Below are 21,368 nucleotides of genomic sequence, written 5' to 3' on the forward strand. Positions count from 1 at the left end.
GTCAGATGGGGAAGTCATAGCTGGGTAAGAACCAGATGAAAAGGACCTAGATGAGGAAGAATTAAGACAAGAGAATTAAGATAGAACTCAGAAGGAGCAATAGATGACCATAGAGAGAAATCAGGCAAGAAAGGAGCTAAAAGAGAATAGAAGCTGTGGAGAGAGAATTGACACAGAATACTAAAGTATATGGACTAAGGAGTTTCATGTGCATAGATTCATTTCTTTTCATCAAAGATTTTATATCAGCGGGTTGTAGCTTCTTCCCGGACTCTGGGAGGGGACTATGGAGGGGCTGGACCCCTTAGCCCTCGATAATGTTCAATCTGGGTATGACAGTATTTCTGGACCACATAATCTAGTTTCCCAAGACCACTCATTTGTACCTCAACTTGGAAAATAACAGGTAGAGTCACATGCTAATGCTGATTACAGAATGGCTGGATGTTGGGGGCACAGAGGTGTAGCAGGCTTTCTTTTGGGCTACCAACCAGCTCCCACATCGTGACAGAGACTTATTAGTTACGAATGCTCAGCCTTACTTTATGCTTGTCCTTCTCACTCTTTTTTTTTCTTTCATTTTGTTTGTTTAGTTTTGTTTTGTTTTCTATTTTGAGACAGGGTTTCTCTGTGTAGCTTTGCGCCTTTCCTGGAACTCACTTGGTACCCCATGTTGGCCTCGAACTCACAGAGATCAGCCTGGCTCTGCCTCCTGAGTGCTGGGATTAAAGGCGTGTGCCACCACCGATCAGCCTACTCACACTTATAACTAAACTTATTTTTACTCTTCCCCCGAGGCAGCCAGGCTGGTGGCTGGCTGACTGGCCCTAGGCGTCTCCTTCTCTTTCTCCCTCCTTGCTTCTCTCTCTTCTCTCATTCTCTCAGCTCTGCCTGTGTCCCGTACCATCTTACCGCAGGGATGAGGACGTGCAGTGCATTCTCAGCCAGATCCTGCAGATGCAGCAGATGCAGCCTCAGGGCCGCTGAGGACACAGCTCAACTGTTCAGTCTCCATCCTTCACTTCTGCAGGCCAAAGCCTCAGAGACAACCTTCACAGACCCCAGGGTAATGAACAGGACCCATCCTGCACTGGGGGCCCAGCCTGGGACATTGCTGTCTCAGTTAGGGTTTCTTTGGCTGCAAAAAAACACCATGACCAAAAGGCAATTTGGGGAGAAAAGGGTTGAACTGGCTCACACTTCCAGATCATACTCCCTCATTGGAGGAAGTCGGAACAGGAACTCGCACAGGGCAGGATCCTGGAGGCAGGAGGTGATGCAGAGGCCATGGAAGGTGCTGCTTACTGCTCAGGCTGCTTCCTTATAGAATCCAGGACCAGCAGCCCAGGGATGGCACCGCCCACAGTGGACTGGATCTTCCCCATTGATCACCAATTGAGAGAATGCCTTTCAGCCAGATCTCATGGGACATTTCCTCAGCTGAGGCGCCTTCTGCTCTGATGACTCTGGCTTGTGTCAAGTTGACATGAAACGAGCCAGTACCCTTACCGATGGTGCCCAGTTGACCCCATCACACATTGCCCCCCACACTCTGGGACTCTGATTCCCATCACTCTGTAACACCTGACATGATACAGCTTCTCATATGCCACCTCCATCACTATCATCCACCCAGGAGTGTAAGAGGGAATCATAACCAGTGTGGACCAATGGGTGAGGGCAGAGATGGGGCAGGTAGGCTCAGAAGATAATTTGAGCTTCTGTACCCAAAACTCAGTATGACAATAAACATGAGTTCAATACATATTTAAAGAAACAGGAAGCTGGGGGTGCTGGCGCATCCCTTTAATCCCAGTACTCAGGGGTAGAGGCAGGTGGATCTCTGTGAGTTTGAGGCCAGCCTGGTCTACAGAGTGAGTTTCAGGACAGCCAGTGCTACACAGAGAAACCCTGTCTCAAAAATAAAAAAATAAAAAAAATGAAAGAAACGAAGGAAGGAAGGAAGGAAGGAAGGAAGGAAGGGAAACCAGGTAATTGAGTTGTGGCTCAGGATTAAAGTCCCATCACAGAAAACTGCAGTTAGGGGGTGGAAGCTACCATGGTGTACTTGAGGTACTTGGCTCTGTTCCTACCAGTGGTTTTTAGGGTTTGTTGTTGTTGTTGTTGTTGTTGTTGTTTTGTTAAAGTCACAGATATATCCCTGTCTCAGCTTCCCACATGCTGGGATGACAAGTTGCAGTATCATGCTCAACTTTCCATATGTCTTCCTTCCTGGCAGGGGCCCTGCCCCTGTCTCTCCCCATATCTGGGCAAATCCCCTGAATCCCCAGGAGGCTCTGGGCTCTCTTGATGCTGAAGGGAGGGGTGTGGCCTGGAGTTTCCCAGGACTCCAGCCTGTCCTGGGGTTTCCCTTGGGTGTTCTGAGCAGGTGTCCTGCACAGTTCAGAGTGTCTCTGAGGCTGGGGACCACCTGGGGTGGCAGTTGCTCCCTGTAGTCTGGGCCCTGACACAGTTTGGGGGGGTCACCACCCTGCACTGGGACCAGTCTCTGGGCCTGTGTCCCCTGTCTCATTCTGTCCCTCTTTGTCTGTCTCTCTTTCTCACGCCCCTCCTCTCCCACATCTGTCCTCTGCCTCACCCACCTCCCTGGGGCTTCCCCACCAGCGGGAAGTAAGGCCATCTAGTGACTTCTCCCTTTTGGGGCCCTACCCCTGCCCCCACCTCAAGGCCTTTCACACTCACACACCCACACACCGGGCAGCTGGTGACCTAGCTGGGGCTCCCATCACCATTGCAGCTGTCCCCTGCTCCACACACTGGAAGACTGAGCCACACTGGACAGGTCCTCACCCAGGACCAGGCTCCCTCTGCAGGTTCCTAGTCCTTTGCCCCTTCTCTGGAGAGTTCCTCAACACTGGAGAACAGAGCCACAGGCATGTCCCAGAGGCTCCTTCTGTCACTCACCCTCTGGATGAGCTGCTCCCCTGGCAATGCAGGGACAGGTAGGTGGGCACTCTGGGGACTGGGGCACCTGGGCCTTGGGGACCAGCCTTTACTTCCAGTCTCATTTCATATCTGGAGTTGGGTGGGATCTCACACCTACCTATACCATGGGACCTGTTCCCATCCTGCTATAGGGATGGGGAAAGTGAGACACAGACCTTTAATCCTAGCAATCAGGAGGCAGAGATCCATCTGCATCTCTGTGAATTCAAAACCTCCCTGCACTAAATGAGATTGACTCAGTCTAGGAGAGAAACAGAGCCAGGCAGTGGTGGCACACACTTTTAACACCAATACTTGCCTTTAACCTCAATACTTGGGAGTCACACACCTTTCATCTCTGTACTACAAAGGAAGTGGCTGGGCACAGAAAGGTATATAAGGGGTGAGGAGACAGGAATAAAGGCTCTTTTGGCTGACGTCTTTCAGCTGAGAATTTTTTTGGCTGAGAATGTAGAAGTAAACAGGATTTGTGGACTGGTGAGGTTAGATTTGGCAGTGGCTTGTTCCGTTTTCTCTCTGATCTTTCAACATTTATCCCAGTATCTGTGTTAGAATTCCTAGCCACTCGCCCAGCTAAATGAACATGCATGATGCTTGGTCATCCTAAGGCCGAACATCCTCCTTAATCTATGTGCTGCATGATCACATAATCTGCACACAGCGTGGTCATGTAAGTTATGAACATACATGACCTAGGTACATAAGCCCATATGTGCACCTGTGTGCCTGGGTACCTATAAAAATGGGTCCCACCCATGCCTTCCCTCCTCCTGCATGGTCATTCCATAGGCCTATGCACATCCCCTCTGTTCCCTTCATAAAATCTAATACTTGGTTTTGTTGTACCTTCTGGCTTTTCTTGCATGGTAAACAGTGTCACTTAATAAATAACATGGCGCCACATCATAACATTGGTGCAGAGACAAAAGTAAGCCCTTCTGGCATTCTGCACCTGGGACCTTGTACTGGGGTTTGCTTGATCTAAAACTGCCAACTTTTCCATTTGCCCGGCCACTGGAACGCTCCACACAACATCAGCTGCTTCAGTTGGTGAGTTTCCCTTTACCAGCCAGTGTAAACAGACCCCTGGACCCATGGGAACAGCAGTATATTGTCTGGCACACTTCTGGTCCAGGGAATTGGTGGAACTCTCATCCAGAGTCTTCATTGGCTACTGTTGGCCCCATCGCAGACGTAAATATCCAGCCATTTCCCATGACTGCTGGCAGAAGTGTCATTCTCAGTGTGGGACCCTAGTCGTCGGCTGTGCCGGAGCACTGAATGACCTGTGCCAGCTGCCGTCAGACCCTCACCCTCACACTATGTATGCCCCGGCCCTCATTCTCTGCCTTGACGAAGCATTGAATGACTTGTGCCAATCGCCAGTCCTCACTTGATCTCAGGGATGCCTGAGACTGTAGTCTGGGATCCCATTTGTTTGTTGGTTTTCATTTCTTTCTTTTTTTTTCACTCTGCTGCGGCCATGGGAAATAAGGCTTCCAACCTTATTATTCCCACCTCCCCTCTGCGATGTCTTCTAGAAATTTAAGCCTCTCAGCTTAATGCCTTCCTTAAAGACCTCTAAGTTTGTCCACCTCTGCACTAAGAAATAGTCTAAATACCCCTTAGGTAACAATAAAAAATGGACACCTAGTGGTTCGCTAGACCCCAATATTTTATGGGCATTATCTAACTTCTGCCAGGGAATGGCCAAATGGAAAGAGTTTCCTTACATCCAAGCTTTCTTTGTTAACCTCAGCTCTCAACCCTCCCTTCCTGATTCCTCTCTCCTGCCCATGTGCTCTTGGCTCTGCAACCTAACCTGAGGAACCACTGACTACTGCTCTGGACCCTACCAATGACCCTCTGCCTATCCGACCTTCCGCTCCTGCTCCTCTCTGATATCAGGCCACTCCAGCCACCCCACTCTGGCTCCCACCTTCACTCCTCCTGTCACTCATGCTCAGGCTGCTAAGGGACCCAACTCCAGCCATGCTAACCTGGCAACCATTCTCCCTTTCTAGAGGTGGCCGGGGTGGATGCACTGCTTAAGGTGCACGTACCTTTCTCACTCTTGGAACTTCTCAGTTAATTCTGACTCATTAGAGATAAACTCTGCAGTCTCAATATATAAGACCACTCTGTCAGCATGCTCAGAGTCAGTAACTCTGTTGAGAGGTTCTGAAAAATCCATTAATACCATCAAAGTAGCATATAATTCTGATTTTTGGACAGAATTATAAGGACTTTGAATCACTTTATTCAATTTTCTGATTGGTAACCTGCCTTTCCTTGTTTGTTTGCATCTGTATAAAATGTACAAGCCCCAGATATTGGTTTTTCCTGTACAATTCGAGGAAGGATCCAGTTAGCTCTCTTTATAAGATGAATTCTATTGTTTTTAGATATTTGTTGTTAATCTCTCCCAAAAAAATTGCTGCAAGCTCTTTGCCAAGCTTAACTTTCTACCCATAATTTGTCTATTTCATTACTAGTTTAATGTGCTACAATTTCTGCTTGGTCTATTTCTAATTGATAAAGTCTCAATTTTCCTTTTAAAAACAACTCAGAGTCGGGTGCATGGTTGTGGCACTAGCCTTTAATTCCAGCACTTGGGAGGCAGAGCCAGGCGGATCTCTGTGAGTTTGAGGCCAGCCTGGTCTACAGAGCAAGATCCAGGAAAGGTGCAAAGCTACACAGAGAAACCCTGTCTCAAAAAAACAAAACTAAATAAATTGATAGATAAATAAAATCAACTCAAATCTTTTTCACATATATACCTGATTTTTTACTCCGTTTCTTTGTTAGAAATATCCATTCTCTATAATATCTTCTCTCTGCATTTCTGTAGGAAAATGCTTAGAGTGTAAAATAGCCAAATGCAATCAAGATTTGGATCCACAGGATCCACATGTGCATCCTGTATTTTCATTTCCTCAAAACCCAATTCTCTCTCAGCTTCAGCTGATAATTATCTTGGACTATTTAAATCCTTGCCACCCTCTAAGGTTCTGAACAGATTACTCAGTTCATCATTTTTTTAACTCCAACAGCAATCCTTAAATAGGAAATGTTTCCAAATAATTTTTGAAAGTCATTAAGAGCCCATAAATATCAAATGACTCTCCTTGGATAGAACGGTTGCTTAGCACAAACAAGACCTCTGCATAAACGGCACAGTATGGAAACCTGTCATCCTAGTAATCAGGGGGACATGAGGTGGGAGCAGAAAGCTCTTAAGTTCAAGGTCAGCCTGAACTTCATCAGTCCATTTGTTAAAAAAAGATTAACAAAAACTCTCAGAGCTCTGTGGACATTGTGGCATGGCTCAGCAGGTAAAGGTGCTTGCAACCAAGACTGATGGACCTGGTGTGGTCCTCAGAACCCACATGGTAGAAAGTAAGAACTGGGTCACACAGACTGACATCTGATTTCAAACTATACTATTCATCTGCACTCACAAAGACAAAAAATCATGAATTGAATCTTAAAAGGAAGAGGGATGAGAGATGGTTTTGCAGTTTAGTACCTGGTATGGACTGCACAATGACCACTGCCATTTGACAAAGTTCCAGCATTTTGACATTGCAGATCTTAAGTCTCTGGATCTTTTTATTTCAATTTTAATAATTCTCACTGTATGTGATGAAGTCTCCTTATCCCTTTTACTGTGGAAAATTTTTTTGTGAGCTACAATGGAAGATGAGAATGTATACATTCTCTTAAAACAAAATTCTTAGAAAAAAATCCCCACCAACACGGAACCATATAGCATTATAACTATGCCTACTATCACATAAGAATCCCCATTGTATCCCCCTGATTACACCAAGAATAGAGAACTTAATGATTTACTAACTGGGCATACCTAGTTCCAAGGATGAAAGCACACTGGAAGGAAACAATGGGTTCCCATCAAGAAAGGGATTTAGATACTTGCTGGATTCATCACGTTTGCCTCAAGAAAAATTCTGTAATGAGGTTGATGGCAGATTTTATACTGGAATCATCAAGTCTTTTAACCTTGCTTTACTCTCAACTGAGATTCAGTTACACAGGATAAAGGGTATAGTCCTTTTCCATAAAGCAGCAGCCATGCTGATTCACGCTAAGATCATGGCAGTCTCCTTCCTTTGCTAATGCCCCATCTCCTCTTAGGGACCTGAACCCCTATAGAGCTAGACTCCAGCAGGGACATCTTGTAGACATTCAGTTTCCAGCAACCAGATGGTAGACTACATCTGAAATTACCATATCGATTATATCCATATGGTACTGTCCAGTATGAATTTTATCATTACTGTGAAGATGACTTCTATGCAAAGGTTAAATTTACCACATTCATTACATTCATAGGGTTTCTCTCCAGTATGAAGACTTTCATGTCTGTGAAGATTTCTCTTCTTTGTAAAGGCTTTAGCACATTGATTACATTCATAGGGTTTATCTGCAGTATGAATTCTTTCATGACTGAGAAGTTGACTCTTCTGCGCAAAGGTTTTACCACATTCACTACATTAATAGGGTTTCTCTCCAGTATGATTTATTTCATGTCTGTGAAGATTTCCTTCTCTGCAAAGGCTTTACCACCTTGATTACATTCATGGTTTCTCTCCAGTATGAATTCTTTCATGACTGAGAAGATGACTCGTCTGTGCAAAGGCTTTACCTCGTTAATTACATTCATAGGGTTTCTCACGATTATGAATTCTTTCATGACTGAGAAGATGACTCTTCTGTGCAAAGGCTTTACCACATTGATTACATTCATAGGGTTTTTCTCCACGATGAATTCTTTCATGACTTTGAAGTCTACATTTCTGTGCAAAGGCTTTACCACATTGGTTACATTCATAGGGTTTCTCTCCAGTATGAATTCTTTCATGACTGTGAAGATGACTCTTCTGTGTAAAGAGTTTGCCACATTCGTTACATTCATAGGGTTTCTCTCCAGTATGAATTCTTTCATGACTGAGAAGATGACACTTCTCTGTAAAGGCTTTACCACATTGATTACATTCATAGTCTCCACTATGAATTCTTTCATGACTTTGAAGACGACTCTTCAGTGCAAAGGCTTTACCACATTGCTTACATTCATAGGGTTTCTCTCCAGTATGAAGACTTTCATGTCTGTGAAGATGACTCTTCTGTGCAAAGGCTTTACCACATTGATTACATTCATAGGGTTTCTCTCCAGTATGAGTTCTTTCATGACTGAGAAGACTATTCTTCCCTCTAAAGGCTTTACCACATTGATTACATTTATAGGGTTTCTCTCCAGTATGAATTGTTTCATGACTCAGAAGATAACTCTTGTGCACAAAGAGTTTGCCACATTCATTACATTCATAGGATTTCTCGCCAGTATGAGTTTTTAAGTGAGTGAGAAGACGGCTATTATATCGAAAAGCTTTACCACATTGATTACATGCATAAGGTTTCTCTGCAGTATGAATTCTTTCATGACTCAGAAGATAACTCTTGTGCACAAAGAGTTTGCCACATTCATTACATTCATAGGATTTCTCTCCAGTATGAGTTTTTAGGTGAGTGAGAAGACGGCTATTATATGGAAAAGCTTTACCACATTGATTACATGCATAAGGTTTCTCTGCAGTATGAATTCTTTCATGACTCAGAAGATAACTCTTCTGTGCAAAGAGTTTGCCACATTCATTACATTCATAGGATTTCTCTCCAGTATGAGTTTTTAAGTGAGTGAGAAGACGGCTATTATATGAAAAAGCTTTACCACATTGATTACATGCATAAGGTGTCTCTGCAGAATGAATTCTTTCATGACTGAGAAGGTAACTCTTCTGTGCAAAGGCTTTACCACATTGGTTACATTCATAGGGTTTCTCTCCAGTATGAAGGCTTTCATGTCTATGAAGATGACTCTGCTGTGCAAAGGCTTTACCACATCGATTACATTTATATGGTTTCTCTCCAGTGTGAAATCTTTCATGACTCTGAAGACTTCTCTTCTCTGCAAAGGCTTTACCACATTGATTACATTCATAGGGTTTCTCTCCAGTATATATTATTTCATGTCTGTGAAGAACACTCTTCTGTACAAAGGCTTGACCACATTGATTACATTCAAAGGGTTTCTCTCCAGGATGAATTATTTCATGTGTGTGAAGATCACACATCTGTTCAAATGATTTACCACACTGATTACATACATAAGATTTCTCTCCAGTATGACTTAAGTGACTGAGAAGATGGCTGTTATATGCAAATGCTTTACCACGTTGATTACATTCATAAGGTTTCTCTCCAGTAAGAATTCTTTCATGACTTAGAAGACTATTCTTCCCTCTAAAGGCTTTACCACATTGATTACATTCATAGGGTTTCTCTCCAGTGTAATTACTATTATGTATTATGGGACATTCAAAGGCTTTATCACATTGCTGATATTCACACCTTTTCTCCCTAGTTGGAATTCCATGTACTTGATGAAGACTGTGACATGTAAAGCCTTTATATCTTTGACTATACTCACAGGGTTTTCCTTCCAAATGAGTTCTTTGGTGCTTTAAAGAGCAATCACATCTAAAGGCTTTATCGCATTGATTATATTCATAGAGATTCTCTTCATTATTAGATGTTTGTTGTGTTTGAGGATGCCTGTAATGGCTAAAGCCTTTAGTAGATGACTCACATTTATTATTTTCTCTAATCACATGATTTTTTTCACATCTTTGAAGAGAACATGAAGAACTCAGAGTTGGACCATGCTGATTGCATTTATAACATTTTCTTATACTGTGAGCTACACTATATGTGCAGAGTGAACCAGAAGAGAGAAATGAATTTCCATATTCCTGGTCCTCATTTTCTCCAATGAGAGTTTCTTGATAAATTCCCACTGAAGTGGGAACACCAGTTAATTGTAAACTTGTATCACAGTCATCATGTATTCTCATAGTGGGGACTACCACATATCTTCCAATTGTTCTGAGAGAGACAGAACTACAATGCTTCTTTCCATATCGCTTATGCTCACATGGATTGTATCCAGAGTGACAGATGACACACCTGGTAAAGGAAGAAACAAATAAAGGGTTTCCACACTGCATTCCCATGGTCAAATGTTTCTTGTGTGACACAGATGTAGAATAGAGATTCACGTTTCTACATCTCCAAGTCAGTCATAAAGTCACTCATAAAGCCAGCCAAACAGCGAAAAGCTGCTTTACACCTTTAACTGCTGCTGAGATCATGTCCAGACTGTGAATAAGTGGAGCACTGGGGGAACAATTGTGTCACTCTGCCAAGACAGGTAGGCCAGTCTCCCCAAATTTCTACTCCTCAAAGAATCTGTCAGATCCTCTGGGCTGGACACCTGTACAAGTGCTACCTCTGAGATTTTTTCCCAATAACCACAGAGAGACTTGGGTAACTGGAAAGCTGGCTCTCTCCTACTCATTTATGTATCCTTCTCAGATCTGATGGTGTTTGATGACCAGGGTACTAAGAGATTTGCCAGTTAAAATCACCCACAAACCCAAGGATACAAGCACCTTAGTAGTTCATTAGTAAGTTTCCTATAAAAATACATACAGGTGTGCCTCATTCACAGACTACATGCTACAGGAACAACTGGTTTCAGATATTACTGTAGAGGTTCAAAGTGTTAGCTTTAATAAATGCAGTTTTGACAAACTGATAAAGCATTGATTACAAAGAGTTTTCATGGGTCCTTAAATTTCTGTGGATTTGACTGTTTTCAGCTTTTAGATTTAGGTTAGCATTAGAGAGGATATAGAACCCTGCAGGCATGTTCAACTCCCTCCTCCTTCACTCACAAACCTCCTTTGTTCAGTGAATTTAGATTTTAAAATGTTCATGCCTTTTAACCCAAGGCCATAGCTTTGTACTAGGACACCAAGATGTAAAACGGTTCCAGTAGTTTTACATACACCTGAAGGTTCCTGGAAAAGGGCTCTGATACTTTGTAAAGAAGTCTGGCCTCATGGAAACTAATATCAGTTTCAGAGTCTATTTTTGACCCCAGCCATTTTTGAGCATATTCTGTAAGTTCACTCCTCCTGCCTGGGCCAAGGCCAAACCCACAGGGGGCCCTCCACATACACCAGCACCTGCAACAGCTCAGAAGATGCAAACCAACTGGGAGAATGAGAACAGGTAGATTTCACCCACATGGCCACTCATAAAAAGCTCCACATCTCCTAACTCTTATGACACATTCACCGGACGGATGTTCTCCCAACCTCCAGGGAAACAGCAGATGCTGTGGCTTCAGTACTCCTGGAACACATCATCCCTAGACTTGGCATGCCGTCTCCCCAAGCTCCCGGGACTTCACTGCTGGTACCACCTCTCTAGGTACATTAGTGGGCATCTAACTAGCAACTGAAACCTGGATATCCACGATGTCTCAATTAAGGGCATATCTGCACCCATGCCTCATTCATTCACCCTTGTCTCATGTCCAACCAGGACACTTCTCAGTTCCATTCTTTCTGGCAGTCTTCCTGCTACCAATGGCTAGCCCCATTCAGAGAGCCAGTGATAATAATCTATCATTTTGTCCTAGTACCCTGCAATCTGTCTCCTCAAGAATGGATTCCTATGCCTGGCAGCAGTGCACACGCCTTTAATCCCAGGACTCAGGAGGTAGAGGCAGGCAGATCTCTGTGAATTCAATGCCAGCCTGGCTACAGAGTGAGTTCCTGCAAAGGTACCAAAGCTACACAGAGAAACCATGTCTCAAAAAACCGAAAACCAAAAAACAAAAAAAAAAAGTTCCTGAGGTTTCCTGGATGGCAGCTATCCAAATGCTTCTCCATCATAACCCCTGCTGAGCCTGGGCACACCCAAATCCCAACTCTTCCCTCCTAACATCATCCAATGCCAGTAGGAAATAGACATAGTTGAACCTGCATCCATATATACCCAAAAAGGTTGGGAATTTGGAATCTCCAGCTCAGGGGGCCTCATTTCAGAAAGCCTACTACTGGCAGCTCCTCCCCAAAAGAAGCCTGGGACCATGCCCATGCCTACCAGCTATTTAAGACCCAGCCAATAGATCTACCATGCTTGCTCTAGTTTTCTGTCTCCTGACTTCCTGAGAGCCCCTGAAAGTACACTGATTTGTTTATTAAATCTGGATTTATTAATTTGGTGTCACTTGACTTATTGCATCAGTGATGGAGGAAGCCAGCAACTGGGGATCTGATATTTATCACAGACATACATATATACAAGCTTGCACATGAAAATTACCTTCCATTTCTTCTAGAGCTCTGACAATGTTCTTCAATATTATGGTCTTCCCATTTGTAACCTAAAATACAGTACCAGAAAATGTATGTCATATATTACTGGAAATTAGGCACACTTGAAATTGTTATCTTTCATGAAACTTACTACCATGCCTGATTTATTCACCAGATTCTCCCCCTTCATATGCAAAATCACAGAAGAACAGCAATCCAAAGAAAAAAGCTTGTCCCCTTAAGTTAAAAAGTGACAGAAAGCTCACATTCTCACCTACACAAGTGAGGTTCCAATAGGTTTCCAGCATCACATCTTTGTAGAGACTCTTCTGGGGAGGTTCCAGCAAAGCCCACTCTTCATGAGTGAAGTTTACATGCACATCCTCATAGGTCACTGCATCCTAAAATGTCCCATATATATGTTCTTAATTGAAATGATGAGACTGAATTGCAAATGTACACTTCATTGAGAATATATTTATATAATTCTGTGTGCTCAAAACATTCAATGACATTGGTCAGTAAATATCAAATGCAGTCCCCAACTCATTTTAAAAGGAAACATCAAAAGAGAATGACACCTTTCATTTAGTGCCTAAAGAGTAGATTACGCCACAGCAGGAGAAATGCCTCGCCCAACAACTAGTTTAAAAAAAAAAAAAAAGTTGAGCAGGGTGATGGTGGCACACGCCTTTAATCCCAGCATTGGGGAGGAAGAGCCAGGTGGATCTCTGTGAGTTCGAGGCCAGCCTGGGCTACAGAGTAACATCCAGGACAGGCACCAAAACTACAGAGAGAAACCCTGTCTTGAAAAAAACAAAAACAAAAACAAAAAAAATTGTAGATAATGTATAAAGTACTAAGCCAATGCTGTTTAAATTTCCAGAGATATCAGTCACTCATTGTGGGTAAGATGTATCTTCTCCTGATTGTCTAATTAATGTTTAAATGAATGTTTAATTTTCACAGTAAGTGAACTCAAGAACAATTTCATGATTTTAAACTATATTATTGGGTATGCTTTTGTCTGTTACTGCAGATTTGGCTCTGCACGTTAAGTTGCTCTCTGGAAATTCTTGGTTAAATTCTATTAAAAAAAAAAAAATGTAACAGAACAGGTTACATCCTGAAACAGAACATATTGTTAGCTTATTAGATAGTGTGGTTGTGAAGGGCTAGACTTAACTTTACAGGCTCAGGAATATGCCATAACTCAAACGGATACAGAGCACTATCCTCTTGAAGAAATCCTGAGAGCTATAAGATAATTCACCTATGGGATAATTACAGCCTGAAATTATCTATTCAAGAATTATGTAATTTGTTTCAAATATTACAAGGTGACTCAGATTTAAACAATCCAAGACAATTAACAGCTAAAGCTGAAATTAAAAAAGGCCCAAGTTAAAAAAAAAAAAAATTCTGCGATGCCTTTGTGGATCAGTAGATCTCACAACTGAATGTACTTTAGTATTTTACCTTCCACTCACTCCACTACTGGACTCACTATGCAAAGGGAAGATACTATTTTAAATCAATCTTCCTTAGCTCACAGACAGAGTAAAATGTTAAAAACCCGTATAGAAGAGGTTTCTAAATTAATTATAAGGCAAGTAATAAGACTTCATAAATGCTGAGAATGCAGTACCCTATTCTAATGCTGAAATTATACAATATGGGTGACTAATGATGACTGACAAAGAGTGTGTAGTAATTCCTTTTTTTTTTTTTGGTTTTTCAAGACATGGTTTCTCTGTGTACCTTTGCACCTTTCCTGGAACTCGCTTTGGAGACCAGGCCATGTCAGAGGAGCAGCAGATTTCAGGGGATTGGCCCACCAGGTAATAAAACTCTGATGGGTGAACCTCAGATATGCAAGAACCCCAGAGCCTCGACCCAAGGATGTTTCTTTCCACTGCTGTGTCTTTGGATGTTTGCCACTGCCATTTTTCTCTAGAATCTGGCATGGCGTGAATAGGTGTGGGGGATCTCCACTGCCCTTAATGTAGTATGATCACCTCTTGGAAATATCCTGTTGTACTGGGCATTTTTACCTGTGGATTATTATGAAGATGACTTCCTCCTAAGCTGTACTGTTTAACTGAAGCAATGATTGTATACAACAATAGTGTTAGTTTAAATGGGATTTTGATGATTGAGGGTCTTTAATAAATACAGTAAGGGATTATGACAGAGGTTAGTTTAGTGGAAAAATTAACACAGATACAGATAGGATAAAATGCTGCCTCTGCCTCTGATAAGCAGAGGCTGTAGAGGATTAAAAAAAAATGAAACGAGGAAATGTCACACTGATAGAACACATGAGTTTCTATTGAGGAGCATACAGACTATGGCTTAGGTTAATGATTAAGAAAAAACAACTGAGTCAGGATCATGTCATTAGAAAAGGCTTTTGACAAAAATCCAACACCCCTTCATAATAAAAGTCGTGCAGAAGCTGGGCAGTGGTGGCACACGCCTTTCATCCAGGCACTCGGAAGGCAGAGGAAGGCAGATCTTTGTGAGTTCCAGGCCAGCCTGGGCTACAGAGCAAGATACAGGAAAGGCACATAGCTACACAGAGAAACCCTGTCTCGAAAGTCAAAAAAAAAAAAAAAAGATCCTGCAGACATAAGGGATACAAGGAACATACCTAAACAAAATAAGGGCAATTTCCAGTATGCCAACAGCCATCATCAAATTAAATGGAAAGAAACTCGAAGTTATTCACCTAAAATCAGGAACAAGACAAGGCTGTCCACTCTCACCATATCTATTCATTATAGATCTGGAAGTCCTAGCTAAAGCAATAGGACAAATGAGGGAGATCTAGGGAATACAAATTGGGAAGGAAGAAGTCAAAGTATATTTATTTGTAGATGATATGATAGTGTATGTAAGCAGGCCAAAAGTACCACAGAGGAACTCCTATGGCTGATAAACACTTTCAGCAAAGTGGCTGGATGTACAATTATCTCACAAAAATTAACAGCTCTCCTATGTACAAATGGCAAAGGAACTGAGAAAGAAAACAGGGGAAGGACACCTTTCAAAATGCCTCGAATTATATAAAATATCTTGGGGTAACTCAAACCAAGCAAGTGAAAGGCTTTTATGATAAAACATCATGTCTTTGAAGAAGAAACTGAAGAAGACATGAGAAGATGGAAAGATCGCCCACACTCATAGATTGATAGGATTAACACAGTAAAAATGGCAATCCTACCAAAAACAATCTACACATTCAATGCAACCCCCATCAAAATCCCAACACAATGTTTACTGACATCAAAAGGAAACCCTCAACTTCACATAGAAAAATAAAACACCCAGGATAGCTAAAGCAATTCTGAACAAAAAAAAGAACAGCTGGAGGTCTCACCACTCTAGACTGCATGCTGTACTACAGAGGGATAGTGATAAAAACCGCATGGTACTGGTATAAAAACCAACGCGTCCATCAATGAAATAATGAAGACCCAGGCATGAACCCACACTCCTATGGACACCTGGGTTTTGATAGAGAAGCCAGAAACAGACACTGGAAAACGGCATGTTCAACAAGGGTGCTGGTCAAACCAGATGTCTGCATATAAAAGGATGCAAACAGGGCTGGAGAGATGGCTCACAGGTTAAGAACACTGGCTGTTCTTCCAGAGGTCCTGAGTTCAATCCCCAGCAACCACATGGTGGCTCACAACCATCTGAAATGAGATCTGGCGCCCTCTTCTGGACTGCAGGGATACATGCAAACAGAACACTGTATACATAATAAATAAATAAATCTTTTAGAAAAAGAAGAAGAATGCAAATAGATCTATACTCATCATCCTGCACAGAACTCGAGTCCACATGTATAGGAGACTGGATGACCTTGCCCTGTGTGAAATGTTAGCTGCTGAGAGCTGTATGCTCACACACAAGCCACACACAAAGCCTTAATCCTCACTCCTGACTAAAGTGAGACAAACACATTTGCACTTAGCACCATGAGAGAGTTGTCCAATCAGAAAATTGAGCTCAGGCTAACCTCCCCAAACTGTTTGGTTTTCCCTCATTCACATGGTATGAATTAATGTATACTGGGAAAATACACAGAAAGGGACTCACCCTGCCCAATCATGTCCTTTTTTATAACAGAGACCCTGCAGCTCACTGACTTAATCTCCGATCTAGCTATGGCCTAGTCTATTTTCCCCTGTGGTATACACAATAAACTATTCCTTCTATTCTGGTCTCAATTGAGAAACCATGCTCCACCCACAAATCCTATTCCTGTTAGTGCAATGGACAGCCCATTCCATGACTCCAATGGGTAGTTTTAGAAGTGTGTGCTGTTTGCAGGGTGGTGGTGGGACACGCCTTTAATCTCAGCACACAGGAGTCACAGGCAGGTGGATCTCTGTGAGTTAGAGTCCAGCCTGGTCTACAGTGTGAGTTCCAGAACAGCCCAGGCTACATAGAGAAACCCTGTCTAAGGAAAAAAAAAAAAAAAAAAAAAAGTGTGTGCTACTGCATACCTTTAACCAAGACTGCAGCGTCATTGCCCTGTGGGCCTAATCACTGGGATCAAGGCAAAGAGAGTCAATATAAAACAAACCTTATCTTAAAATAGTTTTCTGAAAGCTTAAAGGTGTAACTGTTTTGGAATTAATGTGCCATCACAATGAGAAATCATGCCACACACTTAGAGATTAATTGAAAAAAAAAAAATCTCCTTAGAAATAGAAAGCCTCCAGCTCTACCTAACACACAAAGAGGAGCTAGCCAGGATCAGATTTGCCAACTTGTATGTACAATAGGCTAATGCATTCCACTGTCAGGGACCAAGATGTCAGGGACCAAACATGAACCATGGAAAAGTACTAGCTAGGCCAGAGAACAAGTCATAAGCCTACTGACCCTTCCCAGAGCACTAACATAACACCTGTTTACTAACCAGAGGCCCCCAAAGATAAGAAGACATTCCACAGTCAGGTGCCATGACAACCAAACTTAAAGAGCATTCCATGGTAAGGTAGCCTAGCAACAGAATAAATGGCCCCTGACCAGTGACCTTAGCCAACATCTTGCAGTTGCAAGATCTGCAAGATCTGCAAGACGTCTCCCACGTCTTGCACCCCTTCCATGTTCTGCACGCCCCTTGCCCCTTCCCTCCTTCCTGCCCCTTCCCCTCCTGTGATATATAAGCCTTGCTGAGGAAAAGGAAATTTGCATCTTGATCAGAATCCTGTCTTGCTGTTGTCTCTCCTGTCCCCTGTTGTTCCTAATCCTGTCTTGCTGTTGTCTCTCTTGTCCCACTGTTCCTTTCATTCACTCCCACAGGTGCCATAACAACCCCCACCCTCACACACCCCCATCCCCCCACCCCCGTTGAAACCCCACTGGCCGGGGCATTCCACATATGCTCTCAACCTGGAGAAATGCTGTTTACTGCCCTCCTGCTAACAAGGCTTGCTCAGTTTGATTCCTTATAGAACTCAGGACCACCTGCCCAGGGTGGCACCAGCCACAGTGGGATGGGCCCCATTACATCAACCACTAATCAAGAAAATACCCTATAGGTTTACCTACAGACCAGTGTGACTCTACCTTGTGTCAAGCTGACCAAATCTAACCAGCATACCTACTGAGTCATCTCCCAAACCCCAAAGACAGATTGTTAAGCAAACCTCAACTCTCTTAACACTTGCTTTCCAGCATATACTTGTGCACGCACACACATAAAGTTTTGAAAATCTGTCAAATTTAGGGCTGGAGAGATGGCTCAGCAGTTACCACCACTGACTGCTCTTGTAGAAATCCTGGGTTTGGTCCCAACACTAACCTGGTGGCACACAATCATCCCTAGATCCTGTTGCAGTGTTTCTGATGCCCCCTACTGCCTTCTGTGGGCACCAGACACACACATGATGAACATATATTCATGTAAGGAAAACAGTCACACACACAGAATAAAATAAACAGCGCTAATTAAAAACACGTACCCTTGCCGGGAGCAGAGGCACACACCATTAATCCCAGAGGTAGAGGCAGGGGCAGGTGGATCTCTGGGTTCAAGATGAGCCTGGTCTACAGAGAAAGTTCTAAGACAACCAAGAAACAGAAAAACCCTATCTTGAAAAATTAAATTAATAGATATACAAATAAAACCATACCCACATATCACTTTTGTGTCACCTTGGATAAAACAACCAGAAATACATTGATTGGGACAAATATCTATAGGCAAAGCTATAAATCTGCAATGAATAGAATCAAGGAACTAAATAAAAGGAGAGAAATTCCAGGACTGTGGACAGGAAGCCTCAATATTATTTCACGACAAAATTGAGCTACAGACTCAGCAACAGTTCAGTAAAAAGTCCAACAATTTTTCATACCAACAACAGAAAAATGACGACAAAGGTCATCATGAGTGAAAACATGATCAACACAAGATTAGGTCAACAGCACACACTCTGACACCATCTGACTTTCAAAACTTCCCAATCAACTGCAATGTCTGCACTGTACTGGGAAAGGCTGTACTGTCTGGGAAAGGATTCAGGCATCATCAGAACATGGGAGCAAACTTAGAAATGAAAACCCAATTAATATGGAGTTAATTGTGAGTGACACAGGAGGCCAGGAAACCCAGTAAGTCTGGCCTTCAGGATACACGTACTGGGCCACCCTGTCACCTACATGCAAATGTGTTCATGACACAGACTTTACGCCCTGCACAGAATTAACTGCAGACGGATCCTGAATGTTCAGCGCCAAATGCAGCACTTCTAGAAGACACTGGAGACACCAGGGCTCTGAGAGTCGGTAAAGCTGCCTTCCCAGGAGACAATAAAAACAGCGCATACACGCGCCGGGAACCTTAACTTCGGCAACAAGTTTCCCGACAAGGTTTCCCGCCTCCCATGCTCTGCCCCATAATTACTTGGTCCGCTGGTTCCCGCCTAGCTCCCGGAAGTGGCATGGCCCTTATGTGACCTCCCCGTGTTGGGCGGATATTTCCCGCTGCCCTAGGAGTACCCCACACCTGTTCCCAGGGCTCCTCCCCGCGTGGGGACGGCGGCCCCTCACTCACCATGGCGGATTCCGAGCTCGCCCCGCTCTCCTCACAGCTCCCGGCAGCGGGTCACAGCGCAGCCCACGGAACACCAGGGTCTCCCTCCCCCGGTACTGGAGCCCCGGGAGCCTGCAGCCAGGCAGATCAGAAGTGCCCGCCCCTATTCTGACTGGCAGTCCGTCTGGAGGCCATGATTGGCTAGTGATGCCTGAGTGACAGGGGCAGCTCCCTTAGACACAGAGTGCTGAGAAACGATGCAGCTCTGTAGTTCCCAACTGTCCCAGACCCACAGAGATTGGCATCGAAGCAGAAACTTGCTCCTGTACTACACAGTGGTCCCTGAACTTGTCCTTCACTCAGTAGACAATTCTCCATCAGGACACAGGGTCTCTCTAGCGCCTGAAGATCATGAAACAATGTGCAGTGGAGTGATCTCCCTCCCTCACAGCTGAAATGGTACCCAGTCCACCCGGGTCAAATATAAACCACCTGATTGATATTCACCAGGCACCAGCAATTTCAATAAGGCACACCTAGGATTGCTCACACCTCTCTCCATAACACTAACACTTTCCCAGCTTTCTATGATGGCATTGGCCTATCATGCCAGCACTTGGGAGGTGGAGACACGAAGGACATCAAAAGATTAAATGAGCTTGGTCTGTGACCTGAAACACCAGTAATTAGGGGTCCCAAAGGGAAGGTGTTCAGGGGGACAACCTGGAGTGAGAAGATAGAAAGTTATGGAGCAGTATATACTGCATAAGCTGATGGCTCATGCTAAGCAAGTTTCTTTAGTACCTACAGCTCTTATACACTGTTTGTGACACAGGCTACCTCAGGCTGAGCACCTGGTGGCCTAGGGACTGATAGCCACACCCCCTCAGGCTAAAGAGTCTGGAACCCTTGATTCCTTCATGACCTTGGCTCCAATACTTGGCCATGTCTGCCCTTAGGCCAACACACAGAACTAGTGTTCCCTTGGATGCAGAAAAAGCCTTGCATTGGATGGACTCCCAAAGGGCCCACCTCCAACCTCAACAAACAAAAACACATACGAAAATAGAAACTTATGCTTTTGTGGAGGAGTTTTACCCTGTGTCCTGCCTGCAGGCCTTCCACTGAAGTTTCCTGCAAGCCACACTAACACTTGACTGGCATGTTCTGCTGCAAGCCACAGGAAAACAAAATGGAATTCAGATAACATCACAAAAGCTACTACTTGGAAAAGTCAAGGACTTCTCCAAAGGTCATGCCATGACTTAAGAAGTCATGGTGATATTTTAGATTTTGTATATATGTGTATATATATGCCAGTTCCTATAATGATTTTCTTGTGTGCTTCCAAAGAACTCCTAACAGTGTATATAACTAAAATGCCTATCAAGCATCCAAGGCTGAATGAAACTACACCTGTCTCTTAGGTCAAGCAGATAGCATTACTTCTTGTACAGTTTAGGGTAAGACCCTCCTTGCTTATAAACCTTACTAATGGATGCTAACTTCTTACCCGATCACTTCTAGGAATGTACTGAGCACATAGATCCCCTTTTTGATATGCTAACCAGTCATTAGCACTCAGTTGACCTCTTCTACCACTCCCATTTTGGAATGTAAAAGAAATCCTGGCCAGGCTATGGTGGCCCATGCCTTTAATCCCAGCACTTGGGAGGCAGAGGCAGGTGGATCTCTGTGAGTTCGAGGCCAGCCTGGTCTCCAAAGTGAGTTCCAGGAAAGCACAAAGCTACTAGAGTAAACCCTGTCTCAAAAAATCAAAAAAAAAAAAGAAAAAGAAAAAAGAAAGAAAGAAAAGAAAAAAAGAAAGAAAGAAAAAGAAAAAGAAAGCCTGGTGGTCACTGCCTGAGGAAAATTCTTACCTGCCTTTATGGTCCCATAGAATTCAAGCCTGGTGACCTTGCTTCACCACGAGATTGCTGTGGCTTGGGTTTATAGCTGGATTCCTGGGAGACTTAGGGGGACGTGGAGAACTGACAGACAGAGAACAGAGAAGGAGGATTTTGACAGAGAGAACGTGTGGATGAGATGGAAGATGAGGAAGAGTCAGATGGGGAAGTCCTAGCTGG

The 21,368-nt window shown here is 43.5% G+C and overlaps 1 protein-coding gene across 1 annotated transcript; it reads right to left on the reverse strand.

Annotated features, from left to right (window-relative positions):
* Positions 1-7,640: 7,640 nt before the first annotated feature.
* Positions 7,641-19,402, reverse strand: LOC118571437 (zinc finger protein 665-like). Its single transcript, XM_036170453.1, has 4 exons — positions 19,303-19,402; positions 12,496-12,622; positions 12,229-12,289; positions 7,641-10,017 (listed from the first exon to the last, which is right to left on the reverse strand). Exons 1-4 carry the CDS (start codon positions 19,303-19,305, stop codon positions 7,641-7,643), a joined length of 2,568 nt encoding a protein of 855 aa, XP_036026346.1. The 5' UTR covers positions 19,306-19,402.
* Positions 19,403-21,368: the final 1,966 nt, after the last annotated feature.

This window comes from Onychomys torridus, chromosome 21 (assembly GCF_903995425.1).
Source record: "Onychomys torridus chromosome 21, mOncTor1.1, whole genome shotgun sequence".
NCBI classification, from domain to species: Eukaryota; Metazoa; Chordata; class Mammalia; order Rodentia; family Cricetidae; genus Onychomys; species Onychomys torridus.